General features: G+C 37.2%; 1 protein-coding gene across 2 annotated transcripts; it reads right to left on the reverse strand.

The window, feature by feature from the left end:
- Positions 1-4,378: 4,378 nt before the first annotated feature.
- LOC103489824 (uncharacterized) lies at positions 4,379-21,344 on the reverse strand. Of its 2 annotated transcripts, none has more exons than XM_008449131.3 (13): positions 21,105-21,344; positions 20,936-20,999; positions 20,714-20,803; positions 19,569-19,646; positions 19,385-19,459; positions 13,354-13,406; positions 12,762-12,912; positions 12,401-12,511; positions 11,809-11,935; positions 11,565-11,665; positions 5,252-5,390; positions 4,847-4,899; positions 4,379-4,730 (listed from the first exon to the last, which is right to left on the reverse strand). In XM_008449131.3, the coding sequence occupies exons 1-13, from the start codon at positions 21,185-21,187 to the stop codon at positions 4,647-4,649; spliced, it is 1,209 nt and encodes a 402-aa protein (XP_008447353.1). In that variant the 5' UTR covers positions 21,188-21,344; the 3' UTR covers positions 4,379-4,646. The 2 variants fall into 2 exon arrangements, with proteins under 2 accessions (XP_008447353.1, XP_008447354.1); XM_008449132.3 differs by having other exon boundaries at positions 20,936-21,022; positions 21,105-21,271.
- Positions 21,345-21,657: the final 313 nt, after the last annotated feature.

Raw genomic sequence — 21,657 nt, forward strand, 5'->3', positions numbered from 1 at the left:
AAGACATTAACTGATACATTCAAAGGGAGCCTGAAGTCAAACATCATTGAGGAGAGTTACTCATACATTCAGTGGGAGCCTGAAGTCTGAAGCTAATATGCATGTTATATAGTCATATAGTTGAACAAAGTACATATGTTGTATCGATGTATATTGACTAAAGTGAATCTTAATAAAATTACTCATCAGGGCTATGCGTAGCTCCCCAGACGTAGACAACATTGTCCGAACTGGCTTACCAAAGTTTCTTGTGTTATTCTCTTCTGTTGTCCCTCTAGCTATTACTACAATCATTAGCTTTAGTATTAACTGAAGGTTTAATTGATTATCTCACATTGCTTTTTCACACATCTACGATACTACAATCCCTAGCAAAGATTTTCTCCTACAATTCAATAATGAAAGTGTAAGGAAACAATGTGAACCCGTGGCTTAAGAGAGTAAATATTTCTCTTTTTCCTGCCCTATTAAACTAGTTTATTTTTTTAGTTCAATAACAATTCACTTATTGGTTTGTTAACGAATTGAGTTATGCTCAGCATTGAAGGAATCATCGTACTATATTTCCAATTAAACAAACTAAATATTATTTTTTCTAAATTTCCTTCTAATAAAGAGGAAAGAAAACGGTTATTATTGCAAGTAGAGATGAAGAACAAACACAAATTTTATGTGAAAATCCTAGTACAGGGAAAATAAACCATAGTGCAAATCTTTCTTATTATTTTCTTATATCACTGATGGTACAATGGAGCATTAATTTATAGGTAATAGAAGCCTAATTAAAATAATAAAAGAAAATTAGAGCAACATAAAAGTAAAAAAAAAAAAAAAAAAAAACCTTAGGCTTCCAACATAAATCAAGCCTGCTAATTCTAACACTCCCCCTCAAGTTGGGTCGTAAATGTAAAAAAGGTCCAACTTGCTAACACAAGACTCGAATCTCTGTTTGAGAAACCCTTTTGTGAGAAAATCAGCAATTTGTTGGCTTAAAGGTATGCAAGGAATGCAGATGTTACCACTATCCAATTTCTCTTTGATAAATTGTCTATCAATCTCCACATGTTTAGCTCTGTCATGTAGATAGCTGTCGTATTATCATACAAAAATTTCATAGGCACCTTATAACCTTGATGAAGATAAGATAACACCTTCTGGAGCCAAATTTTCTCATAAATTCTAAACTCATGGTTCTGTACTCAGCTTCAGCACTGTTCCTGACTACAAACCCTTGTTACTTCTCCAAGTAACAAGATTGCTCCACACAAAAGTAAGGTACCCAAAGATGGATTTTCTATCAACAATAGACCCTGCCCAGTCAGAATCTGTATAGATCTCAATACACATTTTGCCAATTTTCCTTAATCTCAACCCCTTACCAAGAGTTACTTTTAAATATATCAGAAGTTTGTTTACTGCCTTCATGTGTTCTTCGTAAGGAGTCTGCACGAACTAACTAGCAATACTCACAACATATAAGATGTCAAGCCTAGTGTGAGATAAATAAATCAGTTTGCCCACTAGGCGCTGATATTTCTCTCTGTCGATCGAAATTTTGTAATCTGTATCCATGAGTTTGGCATTGAACTCGATAGGTGTATCAACAGGTAGTAGGTGTAACTTATTAGATACTATAGAAGCAATAATATCTAATAAGTTTTTCTACTCAACTTTGTTTCAGTGATTTTCTATCTTTTCCATTCAACTCAATATTTAGGACACTCTTTATACTAAAGTCCTAAAAAGAAACAAAATCAGGTAAAAATGTTGCTTTGTAGTTTAACTCATAAGTAATCTTGCTTGTAGATAGCAGATTATAAGCAATTCTGGACACATGCAAAACATTATGTAAAGAGATACTTGCATAGAGAGAAATCTTCCCCTTCCCAGCAATAGGGGTCAAGGAGCTATATGCAATTTTGATTGTTTTGTTACCAGCTTATAGAGTATAGGACATAAAATGTTTAGAGGATCTAGTCAAATGATCTGTGGCGCTAAAATCCAAAATCCAGAATCCAGAGGTTCTTCCCATCAACACTAATAAGACCGAATGACTGAGATATACCTGATTGGACAATGGCACCTAGAGTAGTGAGATTGGAATCAGTCTGGTTCCATGAGAATAAGGTGGTTGAGAAGGTCTAATAGACTCACTCACATATGCCCATCCTGTGCTCTATTTGTCATTGGGAGAGTGTTTCTTACCTCTTAGAGGACGACTATGTAACTTCCAGCACTACTCCTTGGTATACCATTATTTCTTGCAATGATCACAAACAGGAACTGGTTTTTCATTGTTCTTTTCATTACCACTTGTAGAGGACCTCACACTAAAACCAACCGAGTCAATAGCAGAAGTTCTCGAAATATTCATAGCACTTGTATGATCCTCCTCAAGGCGGATTTCAAAACAGACCTCCACCCGCGAATTACGCCCAATATACGCCCGCGAATTACATCAAACTTAGGTTTAAGACCAGCAAGAAAGTCATAGATTTTGTTAATCTCTTCAATTCTAGAATGCTGCACACCATCACTATGACTGCTCTAGACTAGTTCTCTACAAGGTCCATTTCTTGCTAAATAAGAGAAAGCTTGTTAAAAAAAGATGTGACATCCATGGTTCCTTGCTTGCATTCATGAACTTGTTTTCGTAGCGTATATAGGCGAGAGACATTCTGACGTTTGGAATATCGTTTCTGGGTTGTGTCTTAAATATCCTTAGCAATTGCAACGTACAATAAGGATTTGCCGATATGTGGCTCCATACTATTAATCAATGTGGATCGAAGGAGAGAGTCCTCTCCCTTCCAATGTCGTTCGTGTAGGTCTTCAGTAGAGAACGATGTATTTTCCCTATCAAGAAACCAAATTTATGTCGTCCTTCAAGGACCATTTTCACTGACTGAGACCATGAAAAATAGTTATTGTTGTTCAATTTTTTCCTTGAAACATATTATGTAGATTGTACCACTGTATTAGTCACATAAGAAGAGGATAAAGTGGGGAATGAGGTTACTAGATTTTCACAATAAATCGATAAAGGTGTATGAAGGCCACGGCCAGGTGTTGGATGTCGCCCCTAAGGTAGCCTCAATTGTAGCAATTTGCTGTTGAAGCCCTTCCAGTTACTAGTAAGCTATATTCGAAGAAGAAGCTTGCACATTAGGGTTGACATGTGTCAGAGATTCACCAACCTCAAATCTTGAGTGAATTTGAGGATTTTCAACCTCGAGATGATAACTAACGTTTGTAGCAGAATCAGTGGGTGGCAACACATACAAATTTGATTGTAGAAGCAATGGTAGCTTGACAGAATTAAGTGGTAGCACATGAAGCAGTGTGTAGAGGACATTATAGATCGCAGATGAAGACAAGGGTGGCAGAGAAGGACTGGGCAGAGTGATCCAAACCGGATGTGCTAGTCCAGAGAACCTTGGAAACTACACGTGCGACAGCGTATGGAGCTTCGACGGTGGCGCATGGGCAACGTGTGGAGGCACATATGACGGAAGGGTCACGAAATCATGTTGACTGGTGTTGTCTGAAGGCAGCGAAACCACTCATCCATGGTAGCACTAATTTGAGCATCAACGACGAGCACTGATTGTGTGGCTATCTCCTCTATTTGGTTTCCATCAAGACTTGTGTTGTCTAGGGTTTGGTCAATATCAAGCTCTGATACCATATTGCAAGTAGAGACAAAGAACAAACACAAGTTTTTACATGAAAACCCTAATTCAAGGAGAAAAACCACGACATAAATCTTTCTTATTATTTTCTTATATCCCTGATGGTACAGGGGAGCATTAATTTATAGGCAATAGAAGCCTAATTAAAATAATAAAAGATAATTAGAACAACATAAAAGACTAAAAAAACCCTTGAATTTTCAACATACACCAAACCTGTTAATCCTAACAATTATTTGCCACTCTTTTTTTGTTCCAAAAGAGAAGATAACATAATAGTAGACAAATTTCGCTATATACAAAAGATATTATTCTATCTGTACAGAAAAATGTAAATCATAATTGCCAGATGAAATCTAGAATACAAAATTTGGGTTTGTCTAGTTTTGTTCAGCTTTGCAACTCGCTCCAATCTTTCCTTTATAACATCTCCAGATTCTCACTTCCGATCCCAGAAAAAAGGCAACCCAAATGGCAATGATCAAGAAATGGGACTCCACAAAGAATGATGAAACATGCACCATGTAGTTTCAAAAATCTGATAAACATGATATTTACACAACTATCTAATTTTGTTCATGAAATTCCGAATTCCTTATAATTTCATTCAAAAAAATTATACAACAGTTCTTAAATGCAAAAAGTAAAGGGAATATAGTTATACTTTCAAAGCACAGACGCAAAGATTACCAAGAATAGACAATTTGCGTACCCATAATAACTGTTTCACTAGAAGAAAGCATCAAGTGTCTAACATTGGAGCTTGTTTTCCCCGAATTTTTTGGCCGTAAAACCTGTTGAAAGAAATTCAAAAGAAGAGAAGGCATGGAATCGAACTCAATGACGCTCCTATTAAATCAATATTCATGCTTTGGGCTGGATTACATTTTCACAAAAATTCATGAGATAATAGGGTGGGCTGAGAATATAGATTCTCATTTGAGTTGATGATCATCAGTGTAAAAAAGATGCCAGCCGTGGATCCGTATGATATGGAAGACCGCTTCGAGCACCCAAAGCACGACAACATCCAGCAGCCTGCAATTAAACTTAATGGTGAGCACAGCTCCACTGCTTAAGGAAGAGAATCAAATCCCCTATCTCCATATAAAAAATAATAAGAAATATAAAAACTCATTAGAAAAATAACTTACCACTTGGGCAGAAAATGGCAATAACTTCTCCGGTGGCATGTTGGCACATAAGGCTGGAATCAAAATGAATGAAAAGCATAAATTCCTACTATAGCTCCCGTATTAAACAGGAAAAAAAGAATCAACTTTTAAAGGAGATGTTAGTTAAAGCTAGAAATAAACACAAGATACATTATATATATATAAAAAAAAACAAAAAAAACAAAAAAAACAATTTGAACGAACAACTGTATGCTATGCGATTCTTTTGAACGAACAACTGTATGCTATGCGATTCTGTTGAAATATTTAGTATGCGTTCTGCATAAGAGCTTGGACAAACAGAATTGCAAGCTGAACTCTAGAGAACAAAATAGCGGCTAAAAACACAAAAACTTATCAAATAAAATTTCTCATATTACGAACCATAAAGAACTGCTCCAATGAATGCATCTCCAGCACCAGTTGTATCAACAATCTCGGACTCTGGTATTTTTTCAGCCGTCCCGAGCAACAGCCTGCCACAAACTGTCCCTATCCCCTCAGCTCTCAACTTGGCCACTGGCTGAAAAAGCAAGGACAAAATATAACCGAATCACAGTACATCCTCATATGTAAAAGGGATATAATCTACTGGACTCACAACAGCTATGACTCAACCACAGATATTAATAAGATCATTATGTTAGAACTTATTACACAGTTTGCGAACTCCAAATTTATCATAGTCCTCTCTGATGATTCCTATGCTCAACCAAAACTTCATACTGCTCAATCAATATTAAAATAGCGTCAATTCATATGAAGAGTTCCATATATCCCTTAGATAATTTGTCCAAAATTATTTATCTTTCCTATACAAGAGAAAAAGAAAGGATTATGACCGTCAACTGTTCATTTTTCTTCAAAATTGTTACAAACAGTTTCCATCTTCAATACCAACGTAACAACATCATTAGGAAGCCTCATAGCTTTTGATCCAACGACATACTACATCCAAAACATTGCAGGGTGGATAGACCTTCAAAAAATATCTTCTCCTAAATGTCTAGGTACAAAAATCCACCCTGCAAACTTTGGCGAGTACTTGTCATTGCCTTTCTCTACACCACAATTTCTTGATGGTCATCAAACATTAATCCACACGGATTGTGATAAACGATAACATTTTAGTGGTACGGAAGGTATAAACAGCCAATCATTTTGCCAAGGACTGTGGTAGGGTTGAGCAAACACCAAATAATAATAATAATAATAGTAATAATAATAATAATAATAATAATAATATAATAGTGTTAGTAATAATAATAATTTTTTTGGATAAGAAACATGTATATTTATAAAACAAAAAAGAACCTAAGGGCAAGGGACAAGAGGGTCCTCCCCAAAAGAAACTAAAAAATGATGGTCTTCCAATTGTTCAAAATCATAGAAAAGTTATAATTACAAAAGTGTTTGGTGTAATTCGTACTCCACCAAGAAGCTGTGTGTTGCAACACAATTCCAAAAGAATCAAAAGAATTATAGCTATCTTCAAAAATTCTACTATTACTTTCGTTCCAAATGCACCAAAAAGGGACTAGGTAGCACATCTCTGTAAGATGTTTCCTTTTAGCTGTAACCTTCAATGTTTAGCCCTTCAATCAGCCAAATATCAACCTTACTAGGAAGATAAAGCTCCAAATCAAAAATTCTAAACTAAGTGTTCCAAGCTTTCCTAGTAAAGAGACAATGCAAAATAAGTGGTTCAGGGTCTCCTCTTCTTTGAAACAAAGGCAACACATCGAGGGGCTAAGCATTGTGTGCTGGAATTTTTTTGGAGTTTCTCATGGGTGTTAAGATTTCCATAGGTGAGCGACCATAAAAAGAATTTCACCTTTTTTTGGATTTTAGTCTTCCATATTTTACGAATTAAAGGAACAGCAGTGGAGGGGGTTCTCTTGGTTAAATTAAGAAAAGTAGACTTTGTAGTAAAGCTGTCATTAACGATAGAAGTCCATCTGAGGGGGCCCAAGAATGAAGAATTTTCAGAATTGAGGCCACATTGTCAAACTCGTTATCAAGCACATTTCTTCTAAGGTCCAAGTTCCACGAATGAGTAATATTACACCAACAGTCAGCCATAAAAGCATCCTTGTTCAATGACAAGGAGAACAAGTTAGGAAATTTTTCTGCAAGTGGTTCCAAGCCACACTGTCCTTCCAAAATCTGATTTTGGTTCCTTTTCCAAACAAAAAAGCTGAGGATTTAAAGGTCTCCTTGTGCTTCAAAACACCGGCCCATAATCTAGAAGACCTTCGCCTGTTCGAATCTTTAGTAGACCACACATTCCCCTCGAAGCCATAATTGGCCACAATTAAGCGCCTCCATAAGGAGACTTCTTCCTTACTAAACCTCCAAAGCCATTTAATGAGAAGAGTAGTGTTCTTTTGCCTAAACGAGCTAATCCTAAGGTCACCATAACAGACAAGGAGGGGCAACCGAATATGTAGACCCTCCTGTCCATATAAAATACCTAATCATCTTTTCCCATCTATTGATAACACCAACCGAACCTTGAGCAAGGGAAAATAAATAACAAGGAAGGTTGTTGAGAACTGATTGCGCAAGAGTTAACCTGCACCCTTTGGAGAGGGATGCATTCCTCCCCCTATCGATTTTATATCTGAATTGATCTTCAAGGGCATTCCACACCTCTTTTCTATTATGACCCCCTCAAAGAAAAGCCCAAGTAGTTAAAGGGGAGACTATCAACTAAGCACCCCAGAGAATTAGCATAAAGAGCCAAGTCATCATTGTTAAGGTTAATACCGATCAAAGACGTTTTGGAGTTGTTAAGGGATAAACTAGCTCCCAGAAGAAAGATATTGATCACCTTCCACCATGTCTCCAAATTTCCATCCTCCTAAGAAGAAAAAAGAAGGGTATCATCTGCGTACTGAAGGTGGGTTAAATCATTTGACAAGTTCTCAAAATGGAAGCCTTTTATAGTCCTTTTCTCATTACAATAGTGAATAAGGCAGCTTAGAGCATCTCCCACGATCGTAAAAAGAAAGGGGCAAGAGGATCGCCTTGACGAATGCCTCTTATAGCAAAAATCTTTCCTCTAGGCCTACCATTGACAATGATCGAGAAGTTAGTCGTCGACAAACAGCCCCAAATCCATCTCCTCCATCTCTTATCTCTTATCAAAGCCTTTTAAGTTTCATGGTCATATCAAGAAAAGACCAGTCCACCTTGTCATAGACTTTCTCTAGATCGAGCTTCAAAAGAACGTCTTTTCTGCCTTTTAAAGACCATTCATCAACAGGCTCAGAAGCAAACAAAATAGCATCAAGAATTTGTCTCCCCTCCACAAAGGCCATTTGAGAATCATTAATTATTGAGGGAAGAACTTTTTTAAGTCTTGTTGCAAGCACCTTGGAAATAACTTTATACAAGGATGTAACTAAGCTTATGGGTCTAAAATCACTGACACGAGCTACCTCTTTATTTTTGGGGTGAAGCAAACATAAGTCTCATTGCATCTTCTATTAATGATTCCGTTCTTTAAAAAATCTTGGAACACCCTTACTAGATCAGACTTCAGAATGTTCCAAGATTTTTTATAAAACTCTCCAATCATGCCATCAGGGCCAGGGGGTTTAAGACAACACATCTCAAAGGCAACTTCTCTAATCTCTTTTTCAGTAAAAGGGGCCTCAAGTAAGCTAGAATCCTGCACTAAGAGCTTTCCAGTTGAAACTGTCACAAATGAATGGCGAAGAGGTCCTTGTGCCATACAAGTTGGAAAAGCAACTAGGGATCTCATCCACAATCTCCTTCCCTGTGACAAGAGCCTTCCCAACAATGTCACCAAGAAATAAGACTTCTACTTTTGCGAGCCGAAACTCATCTGTGGAAGAAGCTTGAGTTCTCCCCCTCTCTAAGCCATTAAAGTTCAAATTTTTGACTCCATAATTTCTAATCTTTCACAATCAAATCAAATAAAGCCCTTCTACAAACTTCTCTTTCCATAGCACTTTCCTCATTGAAACAGCCCGACTCTTCAAGCGAATCAAGAGAGTTAATCTTATTAATCAGCACTTGTTTTTGGGAGAAGATGTTGCCGAATGTCTCCTTATTCCAACCCTTTAAGAGGACTTTTAGACCTTTTAGTTTCTCCACGAAGGAAAAAATAGGCCAACCATCAATAGTCAAATCGCCCCACCGGTTCTCAATGTTTTTGAGGAAGAGATGATGATCCAACCAAACATTCTCAAATCTAAAAGGGGTAGGACGTCAAGACTGCACCCCAATTTCATAAGAATCGGAAAGTGATCCGAGGTGGTACGTGGAAGTCTTTCCACACTAACGTCTCTAAAGAAATCAACCCAAGGCTTGGAGAGAAGAAATATGTCGAGCTTTGATGCAGCCGGCCTAATCCCAGATCAGGACTAAAAGAACAGGCCATTCTGAAAGGGGATATCCACAAGATCCATCTCCTCAATCAAACTATTAAAACGAACCATACTTTTAGTAGGGCGAACGTCGAAGATCTTCTCATTTAACCACTTGACCACAATGAAATCACCCCAATACACCAATTTTCAATGCACATAAAGCTCCCACCAAAACTGGTCTCTATGTCTATAAGATGAAGGACTATACACAAGCCTGTGATCTAACAGGGAAGCCATCGTTAAACTTACAACGAATAGAAATTTTGAACTAACCTTGATAGAGTCAACCACCATGATCGAGTCCTCTTTCCACATTATAAGGATACCGCCCGAAGAGCCAAAAGCCTCTAAAGCTACCCACCCAACAAAACGGCTACTCCAAGCGATCAACAACACTAACTTTAGACTCCCGAAGAATAACCACATCTGGATTGAACTCCACAAGCAAATCTTTCACAACCGCTCTTTTGGGGCGAGCATTAAGACTTCTTACGTTCCATAAGAGAATTAACATAGATCACCATCGGAGGAATTACTGGCTTTTGCCCCTTGAGCTTCCCTTTCCCAACTGCCTAGCAAGACTTTAACTTCTCTAGTGAGCTTCTTGTTGCTACTCAAGGAGGCCCCACCCTTTCTCTGCAGTTTCCCTTTTCTAGTCACAACCCGGATGCATAAATCATATTCAAGAAGCGCCGCTACCACTTCCTTGCTCAACGAAAACAAATTCTACATAGAGGCAGCTGGCTCTAATTCTGTTACACTTTCAATTTCAGTCGTCTCTTCAATAGGCAATGGAAGATCGATGTTTTCCTCTGAAAACATCAGCTGAAGGCCCTCTTCTCTAATTATGTCCGTATAACTATCACCATGAAAGAGTCTATGGACGTTGGAAGTAAAGTCAGGAATGTGTCGTGAGTCTTCAACTTCCAGCGGGGAAAATTTATTTTCAGAGATGAGGCTGCCAGGACTGGAGATAGATACGTCCAAAATTGGGTCGGTTTCATCATGGATGCGAACTGGGGAAGAAGTCGAAGTTGAAGGGCATTCATTTTGTTATCGTCTGATCAGGGCATTTGAGCAAGTCTTTGTTAGGATGATACAGATTGATAATAAAAGTACGTTGTGTTAGAACTTGAAGGACTTCCAAAATCTTCTGCCAATCATCATGGAAATCATGTTTAGTGACAACCAAAGTATCCTCCCTAGAAAATCTTTCTAACCCTTTTTTTCCTTTCTTTCTGCTTTCTTCATCAGAATGACTAGCTTCAGGCTTGGAGATTTTTCAGATTGAGAGCTTCATGGAGGGTGAGGAGGTTGAATATGATTTTCCGATCTGGTTCCAAAGGGAGGTTTTTGGTGTTTTTTTCTTCTCAAAATGAGGGGCCCTAAGTTCATCTTCAGCATTCAGAAAGTCCAGCAGCAAGCACCTGAATCGTTCCCATCCACTTAAATCAATATCAGCAGGAACAACAATCTTTCCTTCTTCCCCCAACTTCAACACTTCGAAATCTCAGGAAAACTTCCTCTCTTATTTGTCGTTTTCTGAATCCAAATGAACCCTCCATTGCAGAGTGTTTTTCGAAAGAACTTATGGGACTTAGGGGTTTGCAGAACTTCCTCTAAAGAGTCAACCAGCCCCAAACAAATAAAACTTCCTCTCCTAAAAGCGTGTAAGATTTGTTCAGATGAGCTTCAATTGAGTGAATCACCCTTCCTTTGCTATTCAAATCAAACTCACAAGAAAATAATTTATTTTCGATTTTTGTCGAGGTCTGTCTTGGAATCACCATCGTCGATCAATGGAGAGATAAACGGAAAGGGTAGAGCAATAAGGACGGATGGTGGCGGAGGAAGGCGGATGAAGAACAGAAACCGTTCTTTCTCTCTCTAAAGCTCTCTCTCTAGGACCTGAGAAACTTGAACAGCATAATGACAAAACTGTTCAGGCGTTTTATTGTATAGCAGTTTTGTCTAAAAATCCTCTGCTGTTATATTTTGTCTGCTGAGTAATAGATAAGAGAAATTATTGGAAATGACAAAACTGTTGAAAATATTTACAAAATATAACAAAATTTCAGATTCTATCGATGATAGACAGTATTAGTTTATTTTGGTTTATTTTATTATCTTTGAAAATGCCCCTAATAGTAATAGTAATAATAATAGGGGTTGTTTTCAAATATAACAAAATGAACAAAAACATTTACAAATATAACAAAATTTGAGAATCTGTCATTGAACAGTTTTGATATTTAAAATAAATTCCCTAATAATAATAATAATTTCTAAAAAATTACCGATGAAACAGAAGTTGGAACATTTATATTCTCATTCCTTCTGCTCTTGACCACTTCAAGTAAGTTGTTTACTTCAAACTCTTCCATCTGATCATATGTTTCTGCCAGAAATAGAGAAAATACCTGTAAATTTTAATTATATAAATTAAATTGACAAAATTTTGTACCTAAACAATATCCACCCTTAGAGGGTGAACAGCATCATAGCCAACGGTGTAGTAGAAAGTTCATTATAAAAACTCACCATCAGTACTTCTTTCGAGCATTATGCATCCATTTTCACCCAATGTGACAATCACAAATCTGAGTTTTGGAAGTCGCAGAAGCATGGAAACAAGTGCAGATGGAATCGTTGGTGTGTCAGTCCATTCCTGCCCATTAAATAATGTTTCTATAATTAATAATAGAAAAATGAACTCAACCACAAGAACAAGCTTCAGATAAAAAGATGAATAAAAAAAAAACCATGATAAAAGAACCGAATCTGTTCTATAAATGTTACAACTGTTTTTGAGTTTCATGAAAAAAAAAAAAAGCAGACTTTTAATAGAAATTCAAACGTACATACTACAAGGTATAATAATTATATAAACTTAGTAGATGAAAAAACCAATATCATCTTGCTTGCACGTGGCATCAAAAACTCTCTCAAACAAACACACAAGGTACATGAGGCATAAGCAGCTCTACTCGTATGTAAGATAATTAATCAAGGCCAAGAAATCAAATTACTAACTTAAGATTCAACATAACAAATTTTAAAATTTTGAAGATATTCAAACAGGAAAATTTTGACAAGTAGAAGAACTTTGTGAGCACGAAGAAAGAGCACTTGCCTGTGGAAATCTTGTTGAGCAGACAACATAACTGGCAAATGTCAGGAGATCATCCAGACCTTCCCTTTTCCTTTCTGCATCAATCAACATAGGTATATTCTGCCGAGCTGCCTGTAAGGAAAAAGTAAAATTAATGTCCCTTACAACATGGATCAACTACCAGTTCAATGATGTTTGAAAAGTGACAAAGAAATATCAACCCAAAAGCTGAAAGAAGAAAAATATTGAGTTTCTTTCAAATTTTCAACCTGGAAGGTGAACAGAGAACTCTGGTTCCTAAAACATCTACTTAAAGGAGTGAGCAGTAGCACAACACAGGAGTGCAAACTATAAGCATTAAAAAAACTAATGATATCTTTACCTCTTGTGCAACAAGCAAAGCAGTTTCATGCAATCTTACGTCAGAATATACAATTCTAGCCCCATCTAAAGCAGACAACAAGCTTGATCGTGAAAGGTCATCTGGCACCATGGGAGGAGATCCTGGGGTGTGGATGCATGTACGAGTGTGCCTAAAGAACTTTGCCACAGTCAATAAATTTTGAGATAATTACATATGTACATTCCTTCCTTTTATTTTGCACTTCTCTATCAGAAATTATAATTGTCAGAAGTCTTCCCCATGAAAGATAAGATACAAAGAACTTCTCACCACTAAGAATTGAGGATTATAAAAGACTTTATAATAGAGCCTATATGTTCTTTACAATTCACAAAATATCATTTTAAACTCGATGCACAACATTGTTTCAAAAGACTCATACTTGCTTGCCTTAGGAGAAGCACCCTCCATGAAAAGACACTCATTCCTTTTTTTTTTATAAGAAACCAAACTTTCATCGAGATAGATGAAAGGATATACAGGGGCAAGACCAAAACCAAAACAAGCCAAAAACAAGACAGCCCTCACACTCAATTACAGAGTAGAGGAGCATGGAAATCCAAATGCTTACGTTTTATTATCCACAATAATATAGGTAAATGGTGAAATGCCCCCTTCAGCAACCTGAGAAAACACAGAAAATCACAAATGTAGTAACTCATAGGAAATCACTAAAGATCGAAAAAAGATAAAAGCAAATATTCTTTCAGAGTAAATAGTAGAAAAAAGATGAAATATTTATGGCAACACATCGATATTGAACAGAAAATTTTTGCAAAATAAATATGAGTGTGACTTTAAACTTCTGAAAAAAAGATAAGTGCAAAATATATATTTCATTGAAAAGAAGAATTAAACGATAATTAAATATTGTTAGAGTTGTGGGCTTGGCCCATAGGGAAATTACGAGAGATTTACCCTAAAAGATTTTCATTTTTTATCTCATTTTAGTATTCTATTTATTCTTCCCCTTTGTACCTACTGTAATTATCATAAATAATAACTAAACATTGTAGTTTTTCTCCCGGTACTCTGGTTTCCACGTAACTCGGTATTTTTGTCTTTATCCTTTTTTAATATGGTATCGGAGCAAGGTAAAGATGATACCCTTGACACTGTTATCAATGAAACCAAAAAAGAGACAGCTGCTGCTGCCACTGCCGCCGTCGTCGTCGTCGGAAAACTGCTTCAACAACTTCAGAAAATGCCGGTGGTCACGACGGGAGCATCCTCAGAGTCATCCGCACAACACAGCGGCCAAAATCCTCCTCACGCGCCGTCACTATCTTGTGTGTGGGCCCACGTGCCACCGTCAAATCATCTCACCACTCAGCCCATCGTCTCCCATGTGTCATTCCCTGTTCAGCCGTAGAACCCTCCTTGTCAGCCGTAGCCCCCACGTGCCGCCAGCACCCTCCGATTACGGACAACCATCAAATCCATCTCTCCACGCACCATTGTTGTTTGACCTCTTACAGCAGCCATATTTCTGTGGTCCCAGGATTATCCAAATCCATAGTAGATCTAGTTTTGAAGTCGATGAATCCTCGACACAGTCTAAATCAACCAATCTACCAATGTCTTTAAAAAACTCGGTAACTTCAGTCCCTAATTTTCCTTCAAATTATATAACTGACTCTGCTGCCTTTAGTGCTCAATTCTCGACTCATGGTAATAAGAAGCATGGTGGGAAACCAATTCCTATATGTGAGTACTGTAAGAAGCAATGACACACCAAGGATTAGTATTGGAAACTCCACGATCGTTCCTCAGGAGGTAAGAAACGTTCCTCCAACGAGCAACAGAACTCGGGGCGTGTCGATGTTACTGACCTTACTGCTAGCCAGACTAGCCCTCCTACTCTGAGCTTCATTGCTCAATCAGGTATGCCTCAATCCCTTGGCCTTATTAGTGTTGACAGGAAGAATCACTAGATTTTGGACTCAGAAGCTACATATCACTTAACAGGTTCTTCGGATCACTGTCTCTTATTAGCCCCCCTATGCTGGTAATGAGAAAATTCAAATGGCCGATGGCTCTTTAGCTCAGATTGCTGGCAAAGGACAAATAGTTCTCCTTGACGGTCTCTCTCTCAAGAATGTTTTGCATGTATCTAAGCTTTCTTACAATTTGTTATCTATCAGTAAGATCACTTGTGCACTATAAAGCTACTTTTTTACTTGAATATGTTTGTTTTCAAGACTTGAGCTCGAGGAGGATGATTGGCAATGTCCGACATAGCAGGGGACCTTACATCCTTGATGATGATACCTCCAATAATAGTATCTCTAGGACTAGTTTACTATCTTTCAATTTTAGCACTTTTAAACATTATTGTATGTTGTGGCATTTTTGGCTGGGTCACCCGAACTTATATGAAATATTTGTTTCCTCATCTATTTTCTAAAATTGATGTCTCCTTTCTATCTTGTGATGTTTGCATTCGGGCAAAACAACATTGGGTTTCTTTTCCCTCACAACCATATAAACCCATAAAACTGTTTACCCTTATCCATAGTGACGTTTGGGGTCCATCCAAGGTCATCGCCACATCTGGGAAATGGTGGTTTGTAACTTTCATCAATGATCATACCCGTCTTACCTGGGTATACCTTATCACCAATAAATCTGAGGTTTCCTCTATTTCCCAAAACATCTATCACACTATTGAAACACAATTCCATACAAAAATTGCAATTCTTTGGAGTGATAATGGTTGGGAATTCCAAAACCATAGCCTTGGTGAGTTCCTAGCCTCTAAGAGCATTGTTTACCAAAGCTCATGCACCTACACTCCTCTACAAAATGGGGTGGCCGAGCGAAGAAACTGTCATCTTCCAAAAGTAGCCCATTCTCTTATGCTATTATCTACTTCCCTTCCTTCATACCTATGGGGAGATACTATTCTTACAGCAGCTTATTTAATCAATAGAATGCCTTCTCGTATCCTCCACATTCAAACTCCCTTAGATTGTCTTAAGGAGTTCTATCCTTTTACTCGTCTAATTTCTGAGGTTCTCCTTCGTGTGTCTAGGTGTACTACATATGTTCATAATTTCGACCCTAATCAGACCAAATTTAACCCTCGGGCTCAAGCTTGTGTGTTTGTTGGGTATCCCCTTCATCGGTGCGGATATAAATGTTTTTATACGCCATACAACTATGGATGTTACTTTCTGTGAGGACCGACCCTACTTTCCCGTTAGCCATCTTCAAGGGGAGAGTGTGAGCGAAGAGTCTAACTGTACCTTAGAGTTTATCGAATCTACTCCTAGTACCGTGTCTAACTTCGATCCTCATTAGTCCTACCCACTAACCAAGTTCCCTGAAAAATGTATTACAGGAGGAATCTCATAAAGGAAGTTAAGACCCCTACTAGTCAGCAGACTCCAGTCCAAGACTCTGAACCTCCTCAAGATCAAGGTGTGGAAAACCCTACTGAATCTTGTACTGATAATAAGATGAGTGAGAATGACAAGTCTGACGTTGTTGTTCTTGAAAATGTGGAAGAAAAGGACAGTGGTAATAAGACTGAGGTCAAAGCAGAAACCAGGAATAATGAAGCTGAATAGGGTGGTCATATAGGGAAAGTCGACGAGTATGATCTCTCTCTAGACATTCTCATTGCATTGAGAAAAGGTACGAGGTCTTGTACAAAACATCCCGTTAACTATGTTTCCTACAATAATCTCTCTCCACAGTTAAAAGCTTTTACAGCAAGCCTTAATTCTACCATAATATTGAAAACTATCCACAATGCTTTAGAGTGTCCTGAATGGAAGAATATTGTCATGAAAGAGATCAAGGCTCTTGAAAAGAATAAAACTTAGGAGATTTATGCTCTACCCAAGGGACACAAAATTGTGGGATACAAATTAGTGTTCACTCTCAAATACAAAGCAGTTAGAACACTTGACAGACACAAGACAAGGTTAGTTGCAGAAGGATTTACTCAAACCTATGGTGTTGATCATACGAAAACTTTTTCTCCAGTTGCTAAATTGAATACTGTTAGTGTCTTGTTGTCCTGCTATCTACCGCTGTAAACAAAGATTGGTCTCTATACCAGCTAGATGTTAAGAATGCTTTTCTAAATGGAGACCTAGTGGAGGAAGTCTACATGATCCCCCGCCTGAATTTGAAGCTCAGTTTGGTCAGCAGGTCTGTAAACTCCAGAAATCCCTATATGGTCAAGTCCCTACTTTTGTTAAGTCCCAAGGGTACAGTCAGGGGCATTCTGATCATACTTTATTTACAAAGGTTTCCAAGGCAGGGAAGATTGTTGTTCTGATAGTGTATGTTGATGGCATCGGTTTGTCTGGAGATGATCAGGTAGAAATCAGTCAACTAAAGAAGAGAATGGGCGATGAATTTGAAATCAAGGATTTAGAAAATTTGAAATATTTCCTTGAAATGGAGATGGCTCGATCTAAAGAAGGCATCTCAGTTTCTTAATACCTTTGATTTGCTAACCGAGACAGGTATGCTGGGATGTTATCCTGCTGACATCCCTATTGAATTCAACTGAAAACTGGGAAACTCTAGTGATCAAGTTACAGTTAATAAATAACAATATCAACGCCTCGTGGGTAAATTGATTTACTTATCCCATACTCATCCTAATATTTCCTTTACTATGAGTGTCGTTAGCCAGTTTATGCAAGCTCCCTATGAGGAACACGTGGAAGTTGTCAACATAATCCTAAGATACTTAAAAATGGCATCTTGTAAAGGTTTGACATTAAAAAAGATAAACAGAAAAACTATTGAAGCCTATACTGACTCATACTGGGTAGGGTCTATTGTTGATAGGAAATCTACCTCCGGTTATTGTTCCTATGTATGAGGCAAACTTGTAACTTGGAGAAGTAAGAAGCAAAAAGCAAAGTGTCGTGCGCTAGGAGCAGTGCTGAGGCTGAATACCGGGCTATGAATTTAGGGATATATGAGAAAATTTGGCTCTAGAAAGTCTTGATTGATCTTTATCAGGAGTGTGATACACCAATAAAGTTATTCTGTGATAACAAAGCTGCCATTAGCATCACTAACAATCCAGTTCAACATGATAGAACTAAACATGTTGAGATTGATCGGTATTTCATCAAAGAAAAACCTAACAGTGGGAGCATATGCATCCCTACATCCCTTCGAGCCAACAGGTTGCTAATGTTCTTACCAAGGGGCTTCTCAGACCAAATTTCGACTTTTGTGTTAGTAAGTTGGGTCTCATTGATATTTATGGCTCAACTTGAGGGTGAGTGTTAGAATTGTGGGCTTGGCCCATTGGGAAATTACGAAAAATTTACCCTAAATAATTTTCATTTTTTCATCTCATTGGAGTATTCTATTTATTCTCCCCCTTTGTACCTATTGTAATTATTAGAAATAATAAGAACTAAACATCGTGGTTTTACTCCCGGTCCTCGGGTTTCCACGTAACTTGGTGTTCTTGTCTTCACCGTTTTTTAAAAATATGTTACAAGTGTAGGTGACCATATTTATAAATTCAACAACCGTTAATTAAGATACAAACCAAGCAGAGGTTTGCAAAGTGGAAAGTTCTCAATGTCATTCAAAATGTCAAACTTCAACATATCAGTGTGGAACATCAAAGCTACATCACAATATTCCATGGCAGACACTGATGCAATTGAATGATAAGTAAATTTCACTTCAACTAGTAAATGCAATTAATGCAGATTTCATCACAAGAAATTTAAGTTTATGTTCTTCGATGTTTCCTTTCAACATCATAGCCTCAAATTCTCATTACACTCTTGCTTCAGTTTTCTGTACAACCATAGATTGGAATTAGAATTCAACACCACAAAATGTGTTTTCCCAATTTCTAGATAAGTCACTTCAACTAGTAAATAATACACTAGCGTTAAACTTAATAGTCTGTAGACGAACATCTATCACCATTACACTTGCATCACCAACAAAAGATAATAATAATAAGCAAGACTTTCCCGATTTGGATACCCTCGTTTCTCCCCTTTCCCATGGAAATGAGATTATCTCTATCATATTTTCTTTGGTTGTACTTGTTCGCAACTGTTGTCCTTATTCAGTTTATCATAGGTGTTCTCTTTTAGTTTAAAAGAAAATGTTCCTCAACTTCTCCTCTCAAATCTATGGATCAATGTGAATAAACCTCTCCTCTCATAATTATGGATGGAAATGGATTTGAAACTTATGAGAGCAAACATCTTCCTTAGTTTGATCGATTTGAGTCTACTAAATTGAATGCCTCCTCCCAATGCTCTCTCACCAAGTCCTTTGTTATTTTTTTCTTTGTTAAATATTAATTTGTATTGGGACGCCTTTACTTTTCAAGTGGAGTTTTTTTCTTTTATATTTGTTTTTATTCACTCCCTTCTCTTCCGAAGTTTCTATTTTTTTTTAGCATTAATCACTTTTCATTTCTGCAATGAAAGTCTTGTTTCTTGTTATAATTATAATTTTTTTAAAAAATTAAAAAACGTACACTAAGCATCTGAGTACGAAATACGGTACAAGGGCAGTAGTGTCAAGATAATGCGAAGTCAATTATGATACATATCACAAATACTTAAAATTGTATATTATGAAGAGCTTACCACAAGAAAAGATGTATCTACGCCATCAGCTTCTAGCTCCTCGATTATGCTCCTTCCTTGACTATCATCTGCAACCTACAATTTTATCATGCATGAATATGTTAATACATATGCATACACCAGTTCCATTTAGTACTTAAAAGTTGGGTTGGTTAAAGGAAAGATGTCGTGGATAAAGAGCAACCTTGGAAATTATTCTTGGTGTTAAACCCAACCGAGCTGCAGAAGTTAAAGCATTTCCTACATTTCCTCCACCTTGTACCTAAGAAGAAGCCATCAGGTACAGGTTCTCCAAATGGTTACAGTAAATAGAAACGATAATCTTTTTGTTGTAAGAACACATTTCATTCATAATACACGAGGATTTAAAAGTTCAAACATATATTAAACTTATTACAAGGAGGAGATAATTGAACTTGAACCAATACATTTCACAATATTATTTAGGGAATTTACGGGTATTTTTAAATCTTGCTTAAAATTTTCCTTCCATTGGATAAAGCAGAAAAAAATAAAGTAAAATATTAAAGGAGACAAGATAGGAATAAGGAAGCAACACACGAGTTCATACTAGTTCACTTGAAACTTGGGGGTATTTCAGCCTTCTCCAACAACAGATTCTACAAAAATTAATGAAGATAACAAGGGTTTCAATCTCACAAGTGTTCCTCTATTTTTCTCTCTAAACTTTGAACTCAAAAACACTCTCAATAGCCTATCCATCGCTCCCTTTCCTTACAAATAAAGAAGGAAATGTAATTTGTCATGTTCTGCACCATGTTGCTATAGTGTAGCACCATGTCGCTTCTTCTCAAATACATGACTTTGCGTTGTGCTGCAGCAATGTAATGCTCCTTTGCTACCTATCTCCATTTCCTTTAATCTGAACTGAACTTATATCAATGAGCGAGTCTCTAACTAAGCCATGTAGATGATGAACAATAACTGTTATATTCTAAGTCCTACTCCATACGTATTCACTTCCCAGTCCAGATATTGACCATTTCATTAGTATATGAATTAACAAAAGTCAAAAGGTATGCTGAGTAGTTGTAAATAATATTTCTGCTAAAAGCGATCTTAAAAGTCCGACAGAGACTTGACATCTATCCGAACTTGAGGAATTAACAAGACTTGAACTGAAAACATTCCAATTTCCAGCAATATCGAAAATTTCAGTAAACCCTCAACCGAATCGCTTCAGTCAACGTTGAATCTTTCATCATGAACAAATCTACATATCATACACAAAACAAGACAACTGCTTAGGCAACCACAAAAAAAGAAAACAGATATCTCGACCATATCGCTAACAAGAAGAACGCAAACCTTTAAGCTCGTGGTTCTAATTTTGTCGTCAGGATTTGGATAAGAAGCCACTGCCGCCAAAAAATCTACAGAAACAGTACCAACACCAAGCTGCAAAACCACACCTAACCATTCAAGCACTTTCAATGATTCAAAAAGGATACAAATGAAATGGTTTATGTTAATAACAGAGCCAAAGCAGTCAAGCATTGCAAGTAGAGAGAGAGAGAGAGAGAAACTCACAACCACACGATTTTCAGGAAATGAAATGGAAAACGAGGAGGTGGTAGACGATGACATTGTCGGCCTGAAATCAGAATATTGAAACGGCTGAAATTGTAAAGAATTAGTTTGGATTTGACCGGAAAAAAGGTGAGGTGAAGTTAGAAATTGCAAGAGAGAAAAAACAGACCTGATTGATTTAGAGAGAAGAGAGGTTGGAGAAGAATGAGGAAGAAGCTTATTGCTTGAAAGGAGAGGTGGCAATGGCGTCATCTTGTTTATAGGAGTTGGAGAACCGCCGGCGAGGTGATTACTTCTCCTCTTCGTCACCCGTCTCTTTTGTTCTGTTTTCACTTTGGCTTTTTTTTTTTTTTCTCTTGAATAAATTTTAAATCAACTTTGTTATCCACAATATTTAAAATGATAACAACCAACGTCCCAACTTTTTAAAAAAATAATAATAAAAAGAAAACATGGGTGTTGTCCCGTTGATACCTCAATCCGTCGGAATATTTACACAATAATTAATAATTTTTAAAACGAACGAAAGGCAACAGCCACGATCTAAAATATCAAAATTACCTAACTCAACATGTCATAAATCAATCGCATACACGATACACGATACACGATTGTATAGATTTTTATACACAATTTTAGATATACCATGCTCCGAGATGTCTCGGAATGGAAGAGATTTTTTTTAGTTTGAATCTTGAGTCTTAGTGGTACCGAGATGGTTC

Source organism: Cucumis melo, chromosome 4 (genome assembly GCF_025177605.1).
Source record: "Cucumis melo cultivar AY chromosome 4, USDA_Cmelo_AY_1.0, whole genome shotgun sequence".
In the NCBI taxonomy this organism is placed as follows: Eukaryota; Viridiplantae; Streptophyta; class Magnoliopsida; order Cucurbitales; family Cucurbitaceae; genus Cucumis; species Cucumis melo.